The sequence below is a fragment of the Protopterus annectens genome, chromosome 2.part1, assembly GCF_019279795.1.
Source record: "Protopterus annectens isolate FY-2018-M chromosome 2.part1, PAN1.0, whole genome shotgun sequence".
Taxonomy (NCBI): domain Eukaryota; kingdom Metazoa; phylum Chordata; order Ceratodontiformes; family Protopteridae; genus Protopterus; species Protopterus annectens.
Genome location: NC_056729.1, coordinates 1,103,158,025 through 1,103,174,937, shown reverse-complemented (window position 1 = coordinate 1,103,174,937; position 16,913 = coordinate 1,103,158,025). Strand labels below are relative to the sequence as shown.

At 45.4% G+C, this 16,913-nt stretch overlaps 1 protein-coding gene across 1 annotated transcript in view; it reads right to left on the bottom strand.

Annotated features, from left to right (window-relative positions):
- The window catches only part of CDC5L (cell division cycle 5 like), a 1,268,000-nt gene that overhangs the window by 729,249 nt on the left and 521,838 nt on the right, over positions 1-16,913 (bottom strand). Inside the window, exon 9 of the mRNA XM_044062650.1 lies at positions 16,128-16,276. Coding sequence (XP_043918585.1) covers positions 16,128-16,276 — 149 coding nt within the window. The remainder of the gene's footprint in view (positions 1-16,127; positions 16,277-16,913) is intronic.

Below are 16,913 nucleotides of genomic sequence, written 5' to 3'. Positions count from 1 at the left end.
CCCTAGAAGCCTTGTCCAGCTTGTAATGAGTAATAAAAGTGTTGGGAGAGGCCCAAGTGGCCGCAGCACAAATATGATCCAAGGAAAGCCTAGCATGGAAAGCTATTGATGTAGACATAGCCCTGGCGGAATGAGCCTTGACGGGAAAGGGTAAAGTTCTGCCTGCTAACGAGTAGATGAATGAAATACAATCTTTGATCCATTTAGAAATTGTGCACTTGGAAAAAGGACAACCTGCCCTGTTTTCTGAAAAGGACACAAACAGTTGATCAGATTTCCTAACATGCTTAGTCCTATGCAAATAAAATCTCCGTTGTCTGTGCACATCTAACTGATGAAACCTGAACTCTGCTTTATTGGAAAAGTTCGGAAAGAACACTGGTAGCTCAATAGATTTATGGAGATTGACAGTGGATGACACCTTTGGAAGGAAGGAAGGGTTAAGCCTCAGGGAACTCTGTCCTTATGAAAGATCAAATACGGGGGTTTAATGGACAAAGCTTGAAGTTCTGATACCCTCCTGGCCGATGTAATGGCTATCAGAAAAGCTGTCTTCCAAGATAAGAACTTCAAGTCACAAGTGGCAGCCGGTTCAAAGGGTGGTGACGTCAAAGCTTGTAGCACAAGGTTCAGGTCCCATGGCAGTACAGGTTCTGAAACAGGGGGACGAAGTAAACAAGTGCCTTTTAGAAAGGCCTTACAGAGTTTGGGGCTCATAAGATGTGTGAAAATTGGAAATTGCAGCCAACTGTACTTTAATGGTAGTGGGCGCAGAGCCCTGACAGAACAACATGGCTAAAAAATCTAAGACCGACAGAATTGGGGCTGTGAAGGGGTCCAAACCTTGGGCCTGAGCCCAAACAGAGAATCTCCTCCATTTGCTGGAATAAATCTTCCTGGTGGAAGACTTATGAGAAGAAGACAAGATGTGCACCACTTCAGGTGAAAAGGAATGTCGTCTGACTAGCGACGGAAGTGGAGCAGCCAGACTGTCAACCTGAGAGTTCGCAGGGATGGATGAAGTTGTTCTGACATGTGAATCAGGAGGTCCGGCACTGGGTCCAGAGTCCGCGGACCGTCCAGTGCGTACCATTGAAGAAAAGGGAACCATACTTGTCGAGGCCAGTGTGGAGCAATAAGGATCATCCTGCTTCCCAAGGATATGGCTTTCTGTATCACTCTTGGTAACAGAGGAAACGGAGGGAAAGCGTATACCAGACCGGGGGGCCAATCGTGAGCTAGAGCGTCCCTGGGTGACTCCCCTTGTGGGGGGATAACAGTGAAGTACTCACTGCATTTTGCATTGAGGGGGCTGGTGAAGAGATCGCAGCAAGGCTGACCCCACCTTTTGAAGATCTGAACCGCCACTCGGTTGTTCAGGGACCACTCGTGAGGCATCAAAATAGCTCTGCTTAGCCTGTCCGCTATCACTTTGGACTTCCCCGGAATGTGCGTTGCCACCAGAAACCGTTGGGAAGACACTGCCCACTGCCACACTCGCATGGCCTCTCTGCAGAGGGGATAAGATTTGGTTCCCCCCTGCTTGTTCAGGTACCACACTACGGACATGTTGTCCGAGTGAATTGCAATCGTTCCCCCAGGTAGAGAGTCTTGGAGTGCTCGCAATGCCAGAAACACAGCTCTCATCTCCAGAACACTGATGTGCAAGTGTACCTCGTGATTTTGCCAGGTGCCTTGGATCGTCCTGCCTAGATAATGCCCCCCACCCCCACCCCATCTGGGAGGCATCCGTGGTCACCATGGCCACTGGAGACATAGGAATCAAGCTCCTTCCTCTGTCCAGATTGGAGGAGCATAGCCACCAGAGGAGGTCCTGTTTGCATCGTTCCATGAGAAATATCAGGTTAGAAAGAGGAAGCTTCTGAAAGGACCACTGAACCGACAGGAGCCAGTGTAGGATCCGCATGTGTAACCTGGCCAGAGGTACCAGCATGATGGTGGAGGCCATGGATCCCAAGAGCTGAAGAACTAACCTGGCCTGAACTTTTCTGAGGGGCAACAGTGCGTGGATCTGAGACTGCAACACTCTTATCCTGTCCTGTGGCAGAAAGGCGCGCATTGGAATAGAGTCTAGCTCTGTGCCTATAAAAACAACACACTGTGAGGGCTGCAAGGCAGACTTTTCCCAGTTCAAAGTAATTCCTAGATGGTGACAAAGTGAGATGGTCATCTCCCTGGCTTGAATGAGCAGATGCCTGGTGGGGGCGGCGAGAAGCCAGTCGTCCAGATACGGAAACACCTGGAATCCTAGACGTCTCAGGTGAGCTGTCACCACTGCCAAACACTTGGTAAACACCCTGGGGGCTGTGGTGAGACCAAAGGGCAGGGCACGAAACTGGAAGTGACTGGCTCCTAACCGGAAGCGTAAATGACTCCTGGATGCCTTCTCCATTTTGATGTGGTAGTAGGCATCCTTGAGATCGACGGGGCACATCCATACTCCTTTCTCCAGCAGTGGAAAAATGGACTGAAGTGTGACCATCCAGAACTTGGACTTCAGAACGTAGTGATTCAGTCGACTGAGATCCAGAATGGGTCTCAGGTCTCCTGTTCTTTTCGGCACCAAAAAGAGTCGTGAGTAAGTTCCTGATCCGACATGGTCTGAGGGGACTGGTTGGATGACTCCTTTTTCTAGCAGCTTTGCCACTTCTAGTGCTGCTTGATCCCGTTGACTGGGTGGGACGTCCAGGATCCTTCTGACTGGGGGTGGGGTTGATGCAAAGGGAATAGTGTAACCTCCGGTAACTATTCAAAGCACCCAACGATCCTGGGTGATGCTTTCCCAGGCTTCCAGATGCAAAGAAATTCGGCCCCCGACTGGCTCCGGAATAGCACAGTCAGGCAATGCCTCAGGAATACTGGAAGGAAGAACCGCAAAAGGAATGACGGCCTCCTCTGCCTCTAGGACGGCATCTTCCGGAATAATTCCCTCTCCTCTGCCTCTGGAGGGGGACTCACCTTGAGCTGCGGGAAAGGGCCTCTGAGACTTTTTGAACCACATTTTCCCTCCTCTCTGAGCCTTGGGATAAGGCCTAGAAGGGAGAGAAAAACGTGCCCCTACAGCAGATAGGGTCTTTCCCTCCTGTTCGCATCTGGTGAGGGTGTCTTTCACTTTGGATCCAAAGAGAGAGGACCCATCAAAGGGGGCATCAGTGAAGGAAGACTTAAAGGCCGCTGCGAAACGACACAGGCGCATCCAGGCTTGCCTTCTAAGAGCTACGCCTAAGCTAGCTGCCCTACTCGTCCCTTCGGCTGCGTAAGATATGAGCCTCATAGACGAGTTGATAATGGAACCTAGGGTAGACAACTGGGCGTTGACAGTCTGTGCTACCGCCTCAGGCATGTTACCCGTCAGAGTATCTCCTAGCTCCTTCATGAGATCTCTTTGTAGCCGAGTGAAATGACAGAGGTAATTCAATGACCGTAAGGTAAAGGTCGCCAAAGACAGGGTACGCTTCCCATACCGGTCCATACTCCTGGACTCCTTGTTAGGAGGATGGACTGAAAAAGAAGCCTCTGCAACTTCCTGCTGAGTGGCTGCCGCCACCACCAAGGCATCTACTGAAACCCCTTTGGTAAGGAACTCTTTGCCCTGGGGAGCTGACAGAAACTTGTTTGGACATCTGGGCACCGGTTCCACGGAATCAGGGTTCTCCCACACCCTTCGGCAAATCAAGTCCAGAAGTTCGTCGAAGGGTGGAGACACCCAGGAAGCGGAAGGTTGAGCTCCGAAGGCCTTGAGGAATACAGACTCCTCCTCAGAGGGGGTCTTGGACGGCTAGTCACCTCTCTGCCTCAAAATCTCCAGGATGTCGGAGAAAGAGACATCATCGGAGGACGACTTGGGGGACCCCTCTGACTCCTCGAGGTTGATATTGGAAGTGAGGGATTCGATCTGGGAGTCTATGTGCTTCCTCTTGCACAACTTCTTACTAGGGGGCTCCTCAGGCACCGACTCTGAGGGGCCCTCAGAAAGTAGGGGACTGCTCAAGGGGGTATCCCCAGACCTTCGGGCTCCGCCATCCAAGGATAGGGGGGGCCTCAGAGGCTCTAGCCAGGGTGCAAGGGGACAGAGTGACTGATCCAGGTGATGTAACTGACGATCTGGCCAGTGCGCTCCTCATGGCCTCGAAGGCAGGTCCCCCCGAATCAGAGGACTGACCAAGAGGGAGGCTCGGAACCGACAGTAGTCCCGAGGTATCCCCCTCGGGTCTGACTGAGGAAACCAGAGTACCGAAACCAGAGGACGGAACCGACATGGTTGGAGCCAACGCCGGCTCCGATAGACTCACATGGGGTATCGGAGTCGACATGAGAACATCACTTGGCGCGGAGCACTCTGGCTCTGACGACACATGGGTGCTCGGAGGAGGACTCACAGGTACCAGAATGGGGACTGGCTCCGGAGCCGATGGGGTCAGAGCCGAGAACAGTTTTGCCAGCACCGGCGACTGCAGGAGCCTCTGGACCACCCTATCCCACATCCAAATCAGAGAGCCTAGAGGATTTGAAGGAAATAGAAGGAGATCGGGATCTCCTACCCGGAGACACATGCCTGACACTGGGTGACCGGCTCCGAATAGGCTCCAATAATATCGGAGCTGAGGTAGGCTCCAGCACCACCGATACCTCCTGCGGCCCCGAGGACAATGGAGCCGAGGAGGTAGTATCCCCTATCGTAACCTTCTCCTGCGGCCCCGAGGACAATGGAGCTGAGGAGGAAGTATCCATAATAGAGATGGTCTCCTGCGGCCCCGAGGACAATGGAGCCGAGGAGGCAGCAACCACTATTTTAACCTTCTCCGGGGGCTCCGAGGAAGCAGACGGAGCCGGAGATCTCTTCTTGGCCTTGGAAGGCTTAGATTTAGGACTGGAAGAAGAATCATCATCTAAGGACTCCTCAAAAGAGGGCTTAATCAGGCCCTTCAAAATCAGCTTATTTTTCCTTTCCTGCAGTACCCTTGCGCTAAAAGCGTGGCAGAAACTGCAGGACTTCTGCAGGTGAATAGCCCCAAGACAATACACACAGATGGCATGGCCATCTGTAATAGACATTTTATAGCCACATTTAGTACACTTTTTAAACCTGGAGGGTTTATGCTCCTTCTGCTCTTTAGACATGGTAAAAAAACAACAGCACACTGTCAACCGACAATGACACAAGAGGAAGGCGGGAAAACCAACTCCACTAACGGCCAAGGAACACTAAATAAAACGTTTCTTGGAATAGCAGGGAAAGACAAGAACAAATCCAACTACAGTTTAACACCAGAAAAAACAACATAGGAGAGGACTAGGTCCTCTAACTTAAACAGGCCTAGCCCGCCAAACAAAGGGATACCACAAACAGCCAATCTCACTAACACTCACAATGAAATTTAGACAAGGAGAAAGTAGCTATTAAAATAGCTTTTGTAAAATAACAGACTGCTAAAATACTTAGAAAAAGTATTTGAAAGTACTTAGCCACAGCCAAGCGAGACCATGTCCTAACTCTACGAGCGGCAAATGAGATCTGGGGCTAGGGCAAGGTGCATCTTGGGATACTGGGTTAGCCCAGCCAATTGGAGACTTCATGCTAGGGAAATTTGGCCGAGTCAAACCCGTGAGTAAGGAATGTAGGCGAGATAGGACCACATAACATCATTTGTTTTGGTGGGTGATTCAGTGATAGCTCCTAATTTGCAATCATCTGCAAATTTAGTCAGCCAGAGGCCGCTGACATTGGCCTTGACTTCAGAGATGTAAATGCCAAAAAGGAGCGGTCCTAGCATCAATCCCTGGGGGACTCCGCTTGTGACTGGCCTCTTTGTAGATGTGGACATAGTACAGTTTTGTACCTACCATAAATGTAGATGTTCGAGGATTCCATTGCTGCAGTCCTGACTATTGGGTATAGTCCGCGTCCCAGTCGGCCCGAATACCAGAGTATAAGGCTGACGTCGGTCAGGGCGCATTAGACTGACGTCAGTACGTCAGGGTACTAATGCGCATGACCGACGTCATATCCTCAGTCTTTTCTTGCCCCAGATGTCAGAAGACCCAAAAAGACAAGTCCCAAAACAACCTGTACCAAAAACATGTATAATATATACAACAATATATATATATATAAAATATAAGCATGTAAACTCACCTACACAACCACCCCTAAACACAGAGGGGAAGGAGGGAGGGTAGATTGGACTGCAGCAATGGAATCCTCGAACATCTACATTTATGGTAGGTACAAAACTGTACTATGTTCTTCGTCTTCCATTGCTGCAGTCCTGACTATTGGGTAGAATCCCAAAGCAGAGGTAAGGGAGGCTGGCAAATTATAAAGTAGCAGGAGCTGACAACATGCCTTGTAAAACAGCTGTGGCAAAACCAGCCCTAGTCTTAGAGTATATAGGAAGGTGATAATGCTTAGAGAAAGTATGCACTGAACTCCAAGTAGCTGCTTCCAGAATATCCTTAGTTGCCACCCCTTAGAAATGCTGTTGAAGTGGCAGTAGCCCTAGTGGAATGAGGCCTAATCCCAGCTGGAATCTCCTTGCCATGATGGGAATAACAAAATGCAATGCAAAAGCCAATCCACCTAGAAATAGTTTGTTTTGACACAGGCTTGCCCTGTGAACTCAAAGCAAAAGAAACAAGTAACTGCTGAGACTGCCTAAAATTCTTAGTCCTGCTCAAATAATAACGCAATTGCCTGTGTACATCTAAAGTGTGCAAAATCTTTTCCCCTTTATTTTGAGGATCTGCAAAAAACGTAGGCAAATGAATAGTTTGGTTTAAAGCCACACTAGAAACCACCTTAGGCCTAAAGGAAGGATTAGTACGTAATGATACCCTGTCCTTATGGAAAATCAAAAAGGGCTCTACTGCCATAAGGGCCTGCAACTCAGACACCCTTCTTGCAGAAGTAATAGCCAACAGAAAAGCAGTCTTCCATGACAAATATTTCAATTCAGCAGTAGCTGCAGGCTCAAAAGGTTGTAGAGTAAGTTTTTCCAACACAAAATTGAGATCCCAAGCAGGAGTAGGAGCTCTCGTGGGGGTCTTATATTCTTTGCCCCTCTAAGAAACTGCTTGAACAAAGGATGCGAAAACAAAGGTGGGTCACAATCATAGTGAGCTGAAATTGCTGCAGCATGAATCTTTATGGAAGAGAAGGACAAACCTTTGTCCAATAATTCAGTAAGATATTGAAGAGCCACACTCAAATTAGGCTCTGAAATCTCCAAATTCTTTGCTGTACTCCAAAATAAAAATCTCTTCCATTTTTCTGCGTACACTCTCCTAGTACTAGGCCTTCTAGCTTCCATAATCACATTTAAAACTTGTTGAGGAAGTTGAGACCTGCTGTGTTTCAACACAGAATATGCCAGGCTGTGAGATGAAGAGATTGAAGCTTGACATTGAGCAGATGACCGTCCTTCTGAGATAACAGATGAGGAATCAGAGGTAAAGGCCATGGAGGCTTCTTTACCAGACTCCGTAGAAGTGGGTACCAGTGTTGCCGAGGCCAATCTGGAGCTATCAAAATCATCCTTGGCCTGTCTTGTCTGACCTTTAATAGTACCTTTTGAAGAAGCGGTAGAGGTGGAAAGGCATACACATGAAGGTTTTTCCAACTGAAAGACAGAGCATCCACTTTCCAAGCTGTGTGATGAAACCCCTTTGTGCAATACTTTGGCAGCTGGTGGTTTAGTGGAGAAGCGAACAGATCTATGTCTGGAGTTCCCCATGACACTGTCAGTTTCTGAAATACATGAAGATCCAGTTTCCACTCGTGGGGATCCATGATTTGTCTGCTTAACACATCTGCTAAGGAGTTCTGTGCTCCTGGCAGAAACCTTGCCTGAAGAGTTAGTTGCAAGCTTAGCGCAGTGTCCCATAAAATCATTGCTTGCCTGCATAGAGGATAAGAATGTGTTCCCCCTTGCTTGTTGATGTACCACATGACAGTTGTGTTGTCTGTTAGAATCAACACCTGCCCTGGAAGAAGTAACTCCTTGAAAGCCATTAATGCAAACTGGACTGCTAACATCTCCTTCATGTTGATATGTAGATGCTGTAGTCTGGCAGGCCACTTGTCTTGTATCCACTTTCCATTTAGATGAGCTCCCCAAGCAATGTCCGAGGCATCTGTCGTTAGAATCTGACTTGCCTCTGGCCGGGTCACAGAGAGTCCCTTGTTTAGGTGACATTCCTGAGCCCACCACAAAAATTCCTTTTGAATGCAAGGTATTATTTGAATGACAGTGTCCAAATCCTGGCAGTGCTGTGTCCATACATTTTGAGATACCATTGTAGCTTCCTCATATGCAGTTTGGCATTGGGAAGCACCAGAATACAAGATGCCATGAACCCTAATGCTTGAAGGACTGTCCTTGCAGTCAGCACGGACTGATGAGATAGTTGATGGAAGTAAAGTGACAGACTCTTTTGTTTGTCCGGGGTTAAAAGGGCCATCTGGGCTGCTGTATTCAGTCTTACACCCAGAAAGCACATGTCTTGAGAGGGTACTAGACTGGACTTTATTTCGTTCACAGAATACCCTAGGCATCTTAGCACTGCTATAACATATTCCAGATGCTGTAGAAGGTCTTCCTTTTCTTGAGCCAGAATCAGGCAGTCGTCCAAGTAAGGATAGATTTGAATTCCTTGAAGCCTGAAGTAAGCTATCACTGGAGCCAGAACCTTTGTGAATACTCTGGGCGCAGTAGATAAGCCAAAGGGCAATGCAGAGAACTGATAATGAGAATTTCCAGCTCGAAACCGCAGATACTTTCTGCAACTTAGCCTTATAGGCACATGAAGGTAAGCTTCCTTGAGATCTAAAGTTACCATCCAGTGATCTTTGCCCAGCAGAGGTAAAAGCTGTTGTAACGTCAACATCTTGAACTTGGGAATGTCCAAAACGTGTTGAGGAGAGATAAATCCAAAATTGGTCTCCACGTGTTCCCCTTCTTTGGTACAAGGAACAGGCGAGAATAAAATCCTAGGCCCCTCTCTGACACAGGGACTGGCTGAATGGCCCCTATGTGAAGTAACTGTAAAACTTGCTTGTGAGCCTCTTTTCTTTGTAGAGGAGGAACGTCTGGCATGCCTTTGAAGGGGCATTGTATGGAAATAAAATCTGTAACCGTGGTGAATGATATCCAACACCCATTTGTCTTGAGTAATTAAATCCCAATTTTCTTTGAAAAGAGACAGTCTTCCCCAAAGGAGCTGCCAGGCGTGAATCTGCTGGCAGCTGAAGAAACAGGTCATTGGGTCTGTTTACGAAAGGACTGACCCCTGCCCTCACCAGAAGTCTGAGCAGGTGAACTCCTGTTCTAGGCCTAAAAGAACTTTGAGCCCTGCCCCTACCACGCCTAGACCTACCCCTAGACTGAGAATCATAAGCAGGATATGTCCACCCCTTAGCAGGCCAATTTCTACTAAACTTGGTGGCTGCACCTGCAAAAATCTTTAACAGTTTGCATAGACTTAGCTTTGTCCTCCATTTTCTTTAAAACAGCTTCCACAGGCGAACCAAACAACACATCAGACTGTAAAGGAGCATCCAAAATCCTTGTCTTAACATGCTCAGCTAAATTCTGATCCTTCAACCAGGCATGCCTGCGAAGAACAGAGCTGGTAGCAGCCACCCTCGAGGAGGCCTGTACAGCATCAAAACCACATTGCAAAGAATGCTTACCCACTTGTTCGGACACATGAACCAAATCCAGCAACTCTTTACACTCAATACCTTCCGCCAAAGCATCCACCTTAGATTTCAATTGTGAAAGAAGGTAATTCTGATATTTTAACATGTGAAACTGACAATTCAAAGCTCTCATGGCTAGAGTGGAAGAAGTATACACTTTCTTTCCCCACCTATCCAAAGCCCTCGCCTCTTTATCAGTGGGGACAGGATTTTTAACCACAGAAGCTTTTACACCCTTAGGCCCCTGGGAAATAGTTTCTGGGTCCGCCCTAGGACTCTTAAACAAATATTTATGAGCTTGGGCACCCTATAATACCTATCAGGCTTAACAGGAGCAGGAGGCAAAGAGTCAGGGTTCAGGGAAGCCTCTGCAAAAACATCTTCCACCACATTCAACACAGGAGGAATAGCTAAAGGCCTATGCTGGGGTAAAAACAAGAACTGGTAAGCCTTTTCCTGGAGTCAGAGTAATCCTGGCCTTCCCATTTAAAGTGCTCCCTCATGGAATGCAAAGTCTCTGAAAATGAGAAATCCTCAGGTGGAGACGCTGTAGGAGTGGAATCATCCACATCAGAATCAGAATAGGTAGGATACTCCTGCAAATCTTCCACAGAAGATTCTGAAGCCTCAGAACACTGTTCAAAACTCTCAAACTCAGATTCCACCCTAGGCCTCTTATCAGGCGGGGCATAGAACCCCTAATCATAGTAATCAAATCTTCTGCCATCTTAAGCATATGTTTCTTAGGTACAGAACCTGAAATGGTAGGAGAAGCCCCCACTGAAGCTGAAGTAGGCCTACCTCTCATAGAAGTTTTGGCAACAGAAGGAGAGGCCCTAACTACCTTGGGAAGAGAGGGAAGAACAGTCACCTGAGAAGCCCCTCAGCCTGGCCTACCTCCTGAGAAGGCACATCCTGTAAGAGTATAGTTTCTGCCTGGGACTCCATGGAAACTCCTGGCAAAACCTCCGGCTCCACTGAGCCTTCCAAAGAACCGACGTCCGGGACTGCCGGTTCCTCAACCCTAGGCTTCACTGTTTTATCCTTGCGCTTCTTGGAGGAAGCGGGCGTCGGAGCATCCGGCGGCATTTTATAATTGCAACGCTTCCCAAACACTAACCTGGCACAGTCTAACCTCCTCTTAATAGTGCGTTTGTTAAACCTAGCTCAAGTGCGGCAACCAACAACGTCGTGCTCAGGCCCTAAACAAGGTATACACAAGGTATGATAATCCCTATGAGGTATCTGTTTCCCACAAGAAATACAGTTATTCACTTTTTCTGACATCCGGTAAAATACTGAGGCAAGAAAAAACCAAAAAGTTCCCCAACGGGGTACTTAGCCAACTCTGTTTCGGTCTGAAACTCCGGTTTCGGAAATATTTCAGTACGCCAACCTGCACTCGCAAAACTGCTTCTGCATCGGACCATGCGGCAAAAAAAGACTGAGGATATGACGTCGGTCATGCGCATTAGTACCCTGACGTACTGACGTCAGTCTAATGCGCCCTGACCGACGTCAGCCTTATACTCTGGTATTCGGGCCGACTGGGACGCGGACTATACCCAATAGTCAGGACTGCAGCAATGGAAGACGAAGAACATCCCAATTCTAACTTCATGGGTCCTATCTGTGAGCCAGCTGGTAATCCACCTAGAAACATAAGGAGGTTTGCACCTAACCTCTTAAGTCTGTCAACAATGCCAGAGTGGGGATTGTGTCAAATGCCTTGGCTAGATCAAGGTAGGCAATGTGAATCATTTTACCCTCATCCATTGCTTTGGAGACTGTCTCAAGAGGTTTACCAGGTTGAGTAGGCATGACCTGCCCTTGATGAAACCAAATTGGGTTAGGTCTAATGTCTAGAGGTTTCCTATGTCATTACTGATCATGTCCATGACAATTCTTTCCATGGCTTTGCATGCGATACTAGTGAGACTTATGGGTCTATAGATAGCCCGCCTTTGTGGAGAGGAACAAGTGTTGCTGTTCTACACTAATGAGGCACAAAGCCTGTTTGGAGGCTACAGTTAAACAGCAATTCTAGACGACCTGATAGATCATGTTTCATGCTATCTGGAAGGAATACTGGGATACTCTCTTAGAGCATTAAGGACCTGTTCCCTAGTGATAGCAGAGGGAGTTATATTTGACGGTATTTCCTGAGGGAAAGTTGATGGGGAGAGAGAGATAAAATCGGAGCTGAATTTGTCGGCCAGTGCATTTGCTAGCTCTTCTGGCTCAGTAAAGGTGGCTCCATTTACAATGAGCTCTGCACACAACTGTGTATTGCCTTAGAGGTTGTGGACATAGCTAAAGAATGCCTTGTGTTTGTCCTTGGCCTGCAAGGCCAAATTTACCTCAAATTTGGCTGTGGTAGACTATTTGTCCTCCGAGTTGTTTGACAGTGCTTTTTATCCTGCCGGGTGCTGCTCCCCCTAATTTTTGACATGATTTTCTTCCTTCTGTTATACAGCCTACTGATGTTGCAATTCTACCAGGGTGGCTTGTTTTTTTGAGTTAGTTCTGTACTTCTTTCTGGTGGGTACACAGCTGCCTCTATGCAGCTATTAAAATGCTTGTATAGGGTTTCTGTGAACAGTTCTGCGTAGCCAGCAGTGTTCTCATGGTTTATTAGGGTCTGAAATTTTGCAAGGTTATCATTTAATAGTAGGAAGTTAGCCTTGGAGAGGTTCCTGAATAATCTAAGTTCAGCTGAGGTTCCAAGTTTTATTTTTTACTTCAAAGGAGACCATTTTGTGGTCTGACCTTATCCATTTTGTGGTCTGACCTTACCAGATAAGACATTACACTAGGGGGTGTGCAGTACTCTCGCATATTACTGAGGACCAGATCCAGTATGGTTGCACCCCTTGCTAGTGTATTGACAATCTGATCCAGGACTTTCTGCGCCTTTATGTTTCATGTTGTACATGATTCTCAGTTAATAGTGGGGTAATTAAAGTTGCCCGTTAATATACTATTGGATTGGATGGTGATGGTTTCCAATAAGTTTATACACGGTATGGATTTCCTGGGTCATAGAGGGGGAAACTAGAGCTTGTAAAGAATTGGTATTGAATTTTGCCTATGCTGATTTGAACATGGAGAAGCTCAAGTACATTGCCATGTTTGACCAGCTTTGAGGCATATTCATTTGTGATGTAAATCGAGATACCTCTACCTTTTGTCCCCATCTGTGAAGAGCAGAGAAGAATCTAGAAGACATCCCAAAAACACAATCATGTGAGACACAGTTAAAGAGGATTTTGCAATATTTATATGGGAGCTCAGACTGGTCAAAAGAGACATAATCCATGTTAATGACTCTCGACATCTGGATAAAGACTAGCAAATCATCTAAATAAGGAAAGATGTAAATGCCATTCATTATGCAATACACTATGACTAGGTATAGAAATTTATTGAATACCTTTGGAGCTGTAGTTAAACCAAAAGGTAATATGTGGCTATGGGAACGTGGTAGTAAGCATCTTTTAGGTCTAGAGTGCCCAAGTAACTCAAGTAAGGAATGAGTGTAAAGGTATGTTGGCATTTTGAACTCTGGAGCTTTCACGTACAGATTTAGAAATGAACGATCTAGTACTGGTCTCCAGGATAATAACTTCCTCCCTGATCAAATGAGACCACAAATCAGTCACCTCCACCATAAGACTGAAGCCAAAAGCTTAATCCAATATCTCAGTATTTAAAGATTATGCTACAGCTAATCTACTAAAGCTGAACAATGACATGGCTAAATTCAAAATCCCCCTCCATCTTGATCAGTGGAATCCACACAGCCAATTTCTATGCATGCGTAAATAGGTGCAGCTGCCCCCCTTCAAAGTAAATACAATGTAAAATATAAAAAATAACCCCACATGGTGGGACCAAGATACAAAACATGCTCTATTTTAGAAAAAAATCATAGCATGCAAAAATAAATTGGCTCTCATGATGCCAAAAATGCTCTTGCTAAACTTCACAGTGAACTCTGGGCTCCGATCAAAACAAGGCCAGATTTGACGTAAAAATAGCCAACTAGGTGAAGGATAACCACAAAGTTTTTTTTTTTTTTAAACTATGCTAGAAACATCAGAAACAATTCCCTGCACAGTGCAGATCTAACAGTAAATGACATCATATACATGTACCCAAACATCACAGCCAATCAACTAGTGGACAAGTTAAGCTCACACCTTACCCCCCCCCCCCTAAAATTTACAGCACATACCCAATAGCTTTACCCCACCCATCCAAATTTTCCAAGAACAAATTCTTAATATACGATCGAAGGCTAAACACACTACTTCTATGCGACCAGATAACATGCCAGGCTGCTACTGACCAGCCTGAGACAGGACTTCAAAGACTCCCTACAGAGGCTATTCAATAACAGCCTCCAAACAGGCTTTGTGCCAGCTAAATGAAGGACAGCAATAGTCTTGCTCTTGGATAAAGGTGGGTGCCAACAGACCCAGGTAATTATAGATCTACAAGACTGACCAGCTTCATCTTTAAGGCTATGGAAAATATCATTATGGAATTAATACAGCTATAAACTCTTAACACAAAACAGTTCAGATTCATCAATGGTAGTTCCTGCCTACTCAATCTGACTTCTTTGAAGGGCTTACTGAAACAATGGATGAGGCTAAATCAGCGCACACCACATAACTAGACCTGAAAAAGGCTTCAACCCAATCCCACACTGGCATTGTAGATAAACTCTACCAGCTGAATGTACATCCCAATGTAACTCACTGGATAGCCAACAGTCTCGGAAACAGAACCCAGGAAATTAGGGTGGGTAGCAATACATCCTCAAGGGTTCAGTCTTTGGGACACTCCTCCTTGGCATTTACTTCTCAGAAGTCAAAGCAAAAGTTAAGAGTTTATCACTGACAAAGTTTTCAAAAGACTGCAAAATTGTTACCAACATCAACTCCCCTAAGGACACCAAGATCATCCATGAAGGCCTTTCTCAAACAAATAGCTGACGTTAAACCACAAACTAAAACTAAATGCCAAAAAATATATGCAAGTACCCTTCAGCAGCCATGATTCCCCTTGTAATTATCATATCAACTATACCCCCTGAAAATTGCTCCTGTAGTCAGGAACCTGGGAAGCTATAAAGACAATTTATTGTCCTTTGATCACCACTTAACCACTATTGTAAAAAAATCCTTCTTCACCTCACAACTTATATCTAACTGTATGACATCGAGGGCAAAGGATGTAAGCAATCCACTATACTTGGCTCTCATTAGGCCAATCATTGACTATAATGGCCCTTTCTGTATGCACCTGTATAAACTTGTCACAACTGGAAAGACAGCAATGCTTTCTAACAAAAATTCAAAGGAACTAATCACAAAAACTATGCAGGCTGTCTCAAAGCCTTGTCCTTCTTCTTAGTCTCATACAGGCTACTAAGACTTGACCTCTGCCTTGTGTACACAGCCTTAACACACCCTATTCCTTTCTGACCTATTAGTCCAGTGGTAGCATGAACACCCGCACAAGGGATCTCAATCTTTTTCTGCAACACAAATAGGACATTTTGGAGGGACAGGTATGTATCACAGAGAATACCACTTCTATGGAACTGTCTTCCACTCCACATAAAAAACACAGTACTATTCTTATTCTATTCAAATGCAATCTGGATAAATAGATGGGAAACTGAAAATTTACTCCCACTTTAATACCAATGTCCCTTATGGATAGCGACAAGTAAATGTTCCAACATATCCTTGGTTCTGCCTGCTTCTAGATTACTAATACACAAAACACAAGGACCAAAAACTATCATGGGAACAAAAAAAAAATAGCCCAGTAAGTACCAATAAACCTGTGGTTACTATAAACCATCAGATGGATGGCATAATGGTTAAGGTGTTTACCTTGTAGACACAAGGTGCAGGGTTTGATTCTCACATGGGGTAATTGGCTAGGCTTAAAATGGCCCACAAGGGCAGTTAGCCTAGTACTAACCTAAGAAGAATCAAGAACTAACCTAAGAAGATGCAATACTGATGAAGATCTAAAGAAAAATGAGGATAATCCACAGGTACAACTCAACAATTCAGATCATGTTCAACAGCACACTATTATCAAAATACTTCCAAGTGCTCTTGAAGGAGACTGTTCACAAGTTCAACATACGACTAGAATGAACAGAAGTCTATAAATATACAAATGGAACCACTTTATATCTGCTAAAACAATATGCTCACTACTACGGATAATATTTGAAAAAGATAACAAAACCAGTATTTCAGTTCATGACTACACCAATACTAACCTTTGAATAAGATTGCAATGCTAGAAGACATATCAAGATATGTATTAATATGGCACAGAACACACATTTACAACCAAAAGTAAATATTTATACCTGAATGGTGTAGCAAGCACTGTGTTAGGAGTCTGTACAATCTGTCTTTGTGGTGTTACTCCTGAGAAATCACTTTCATGAAGCGGTGTATTCAGGCCACCTTTCAGAGGTGTGTCAACATTTGTTAGTGCCATCAAGTTCTGCGCTTCCTATTCCAAGAAAGGATAATCAATTTACTAAACAACTTCAAGCTAGTGACACGCACTGTGCACTGAAGCAAAAATGATTACTTAACAAATCATGTTAATACCAGAAAGGTACCACTAACCCAAATATTTCACATCTGCTAATAAATTGCCAAGTACATCTGAATTAGTTCAAAGATAAACAGGTGTGAGCTTTTCAACTGCAAGGAAGTGAGACACCATAACCGCAACTGTCAAGCATTAACTAGGAAAGAAGAAGTTATGTCTTAACATAACTTTCCATCTGTGTTGTTGATCTTCACTAATCCAAGACTGTGGGCTTGGTTCCGAGTCTCAGACAGACACGGCTATTTTTCCAGCTCGCGCCTCCCAAAACTTTCGAGCTAGGCTCTATGCATAATGCTTCTCGCTAAATTGCCTCAGATCGAGTTTGCCTAAAATAGTGACAGACAGACAAGAAGTAATAAATAAGAGACCATACCTGTGGCCCTATTATGAAGCCAGTCTTTGGGAAAATACTGTCTACTAAACAGTCTTAGGCAGGGGGAAGAAGAAAGGAAGGTCAAGGATTAGTGAAGATCGACAGCACAGATGGAACGTTATGGTAAGGCATAACTTCTTTATCTGATGTCAATCTTCA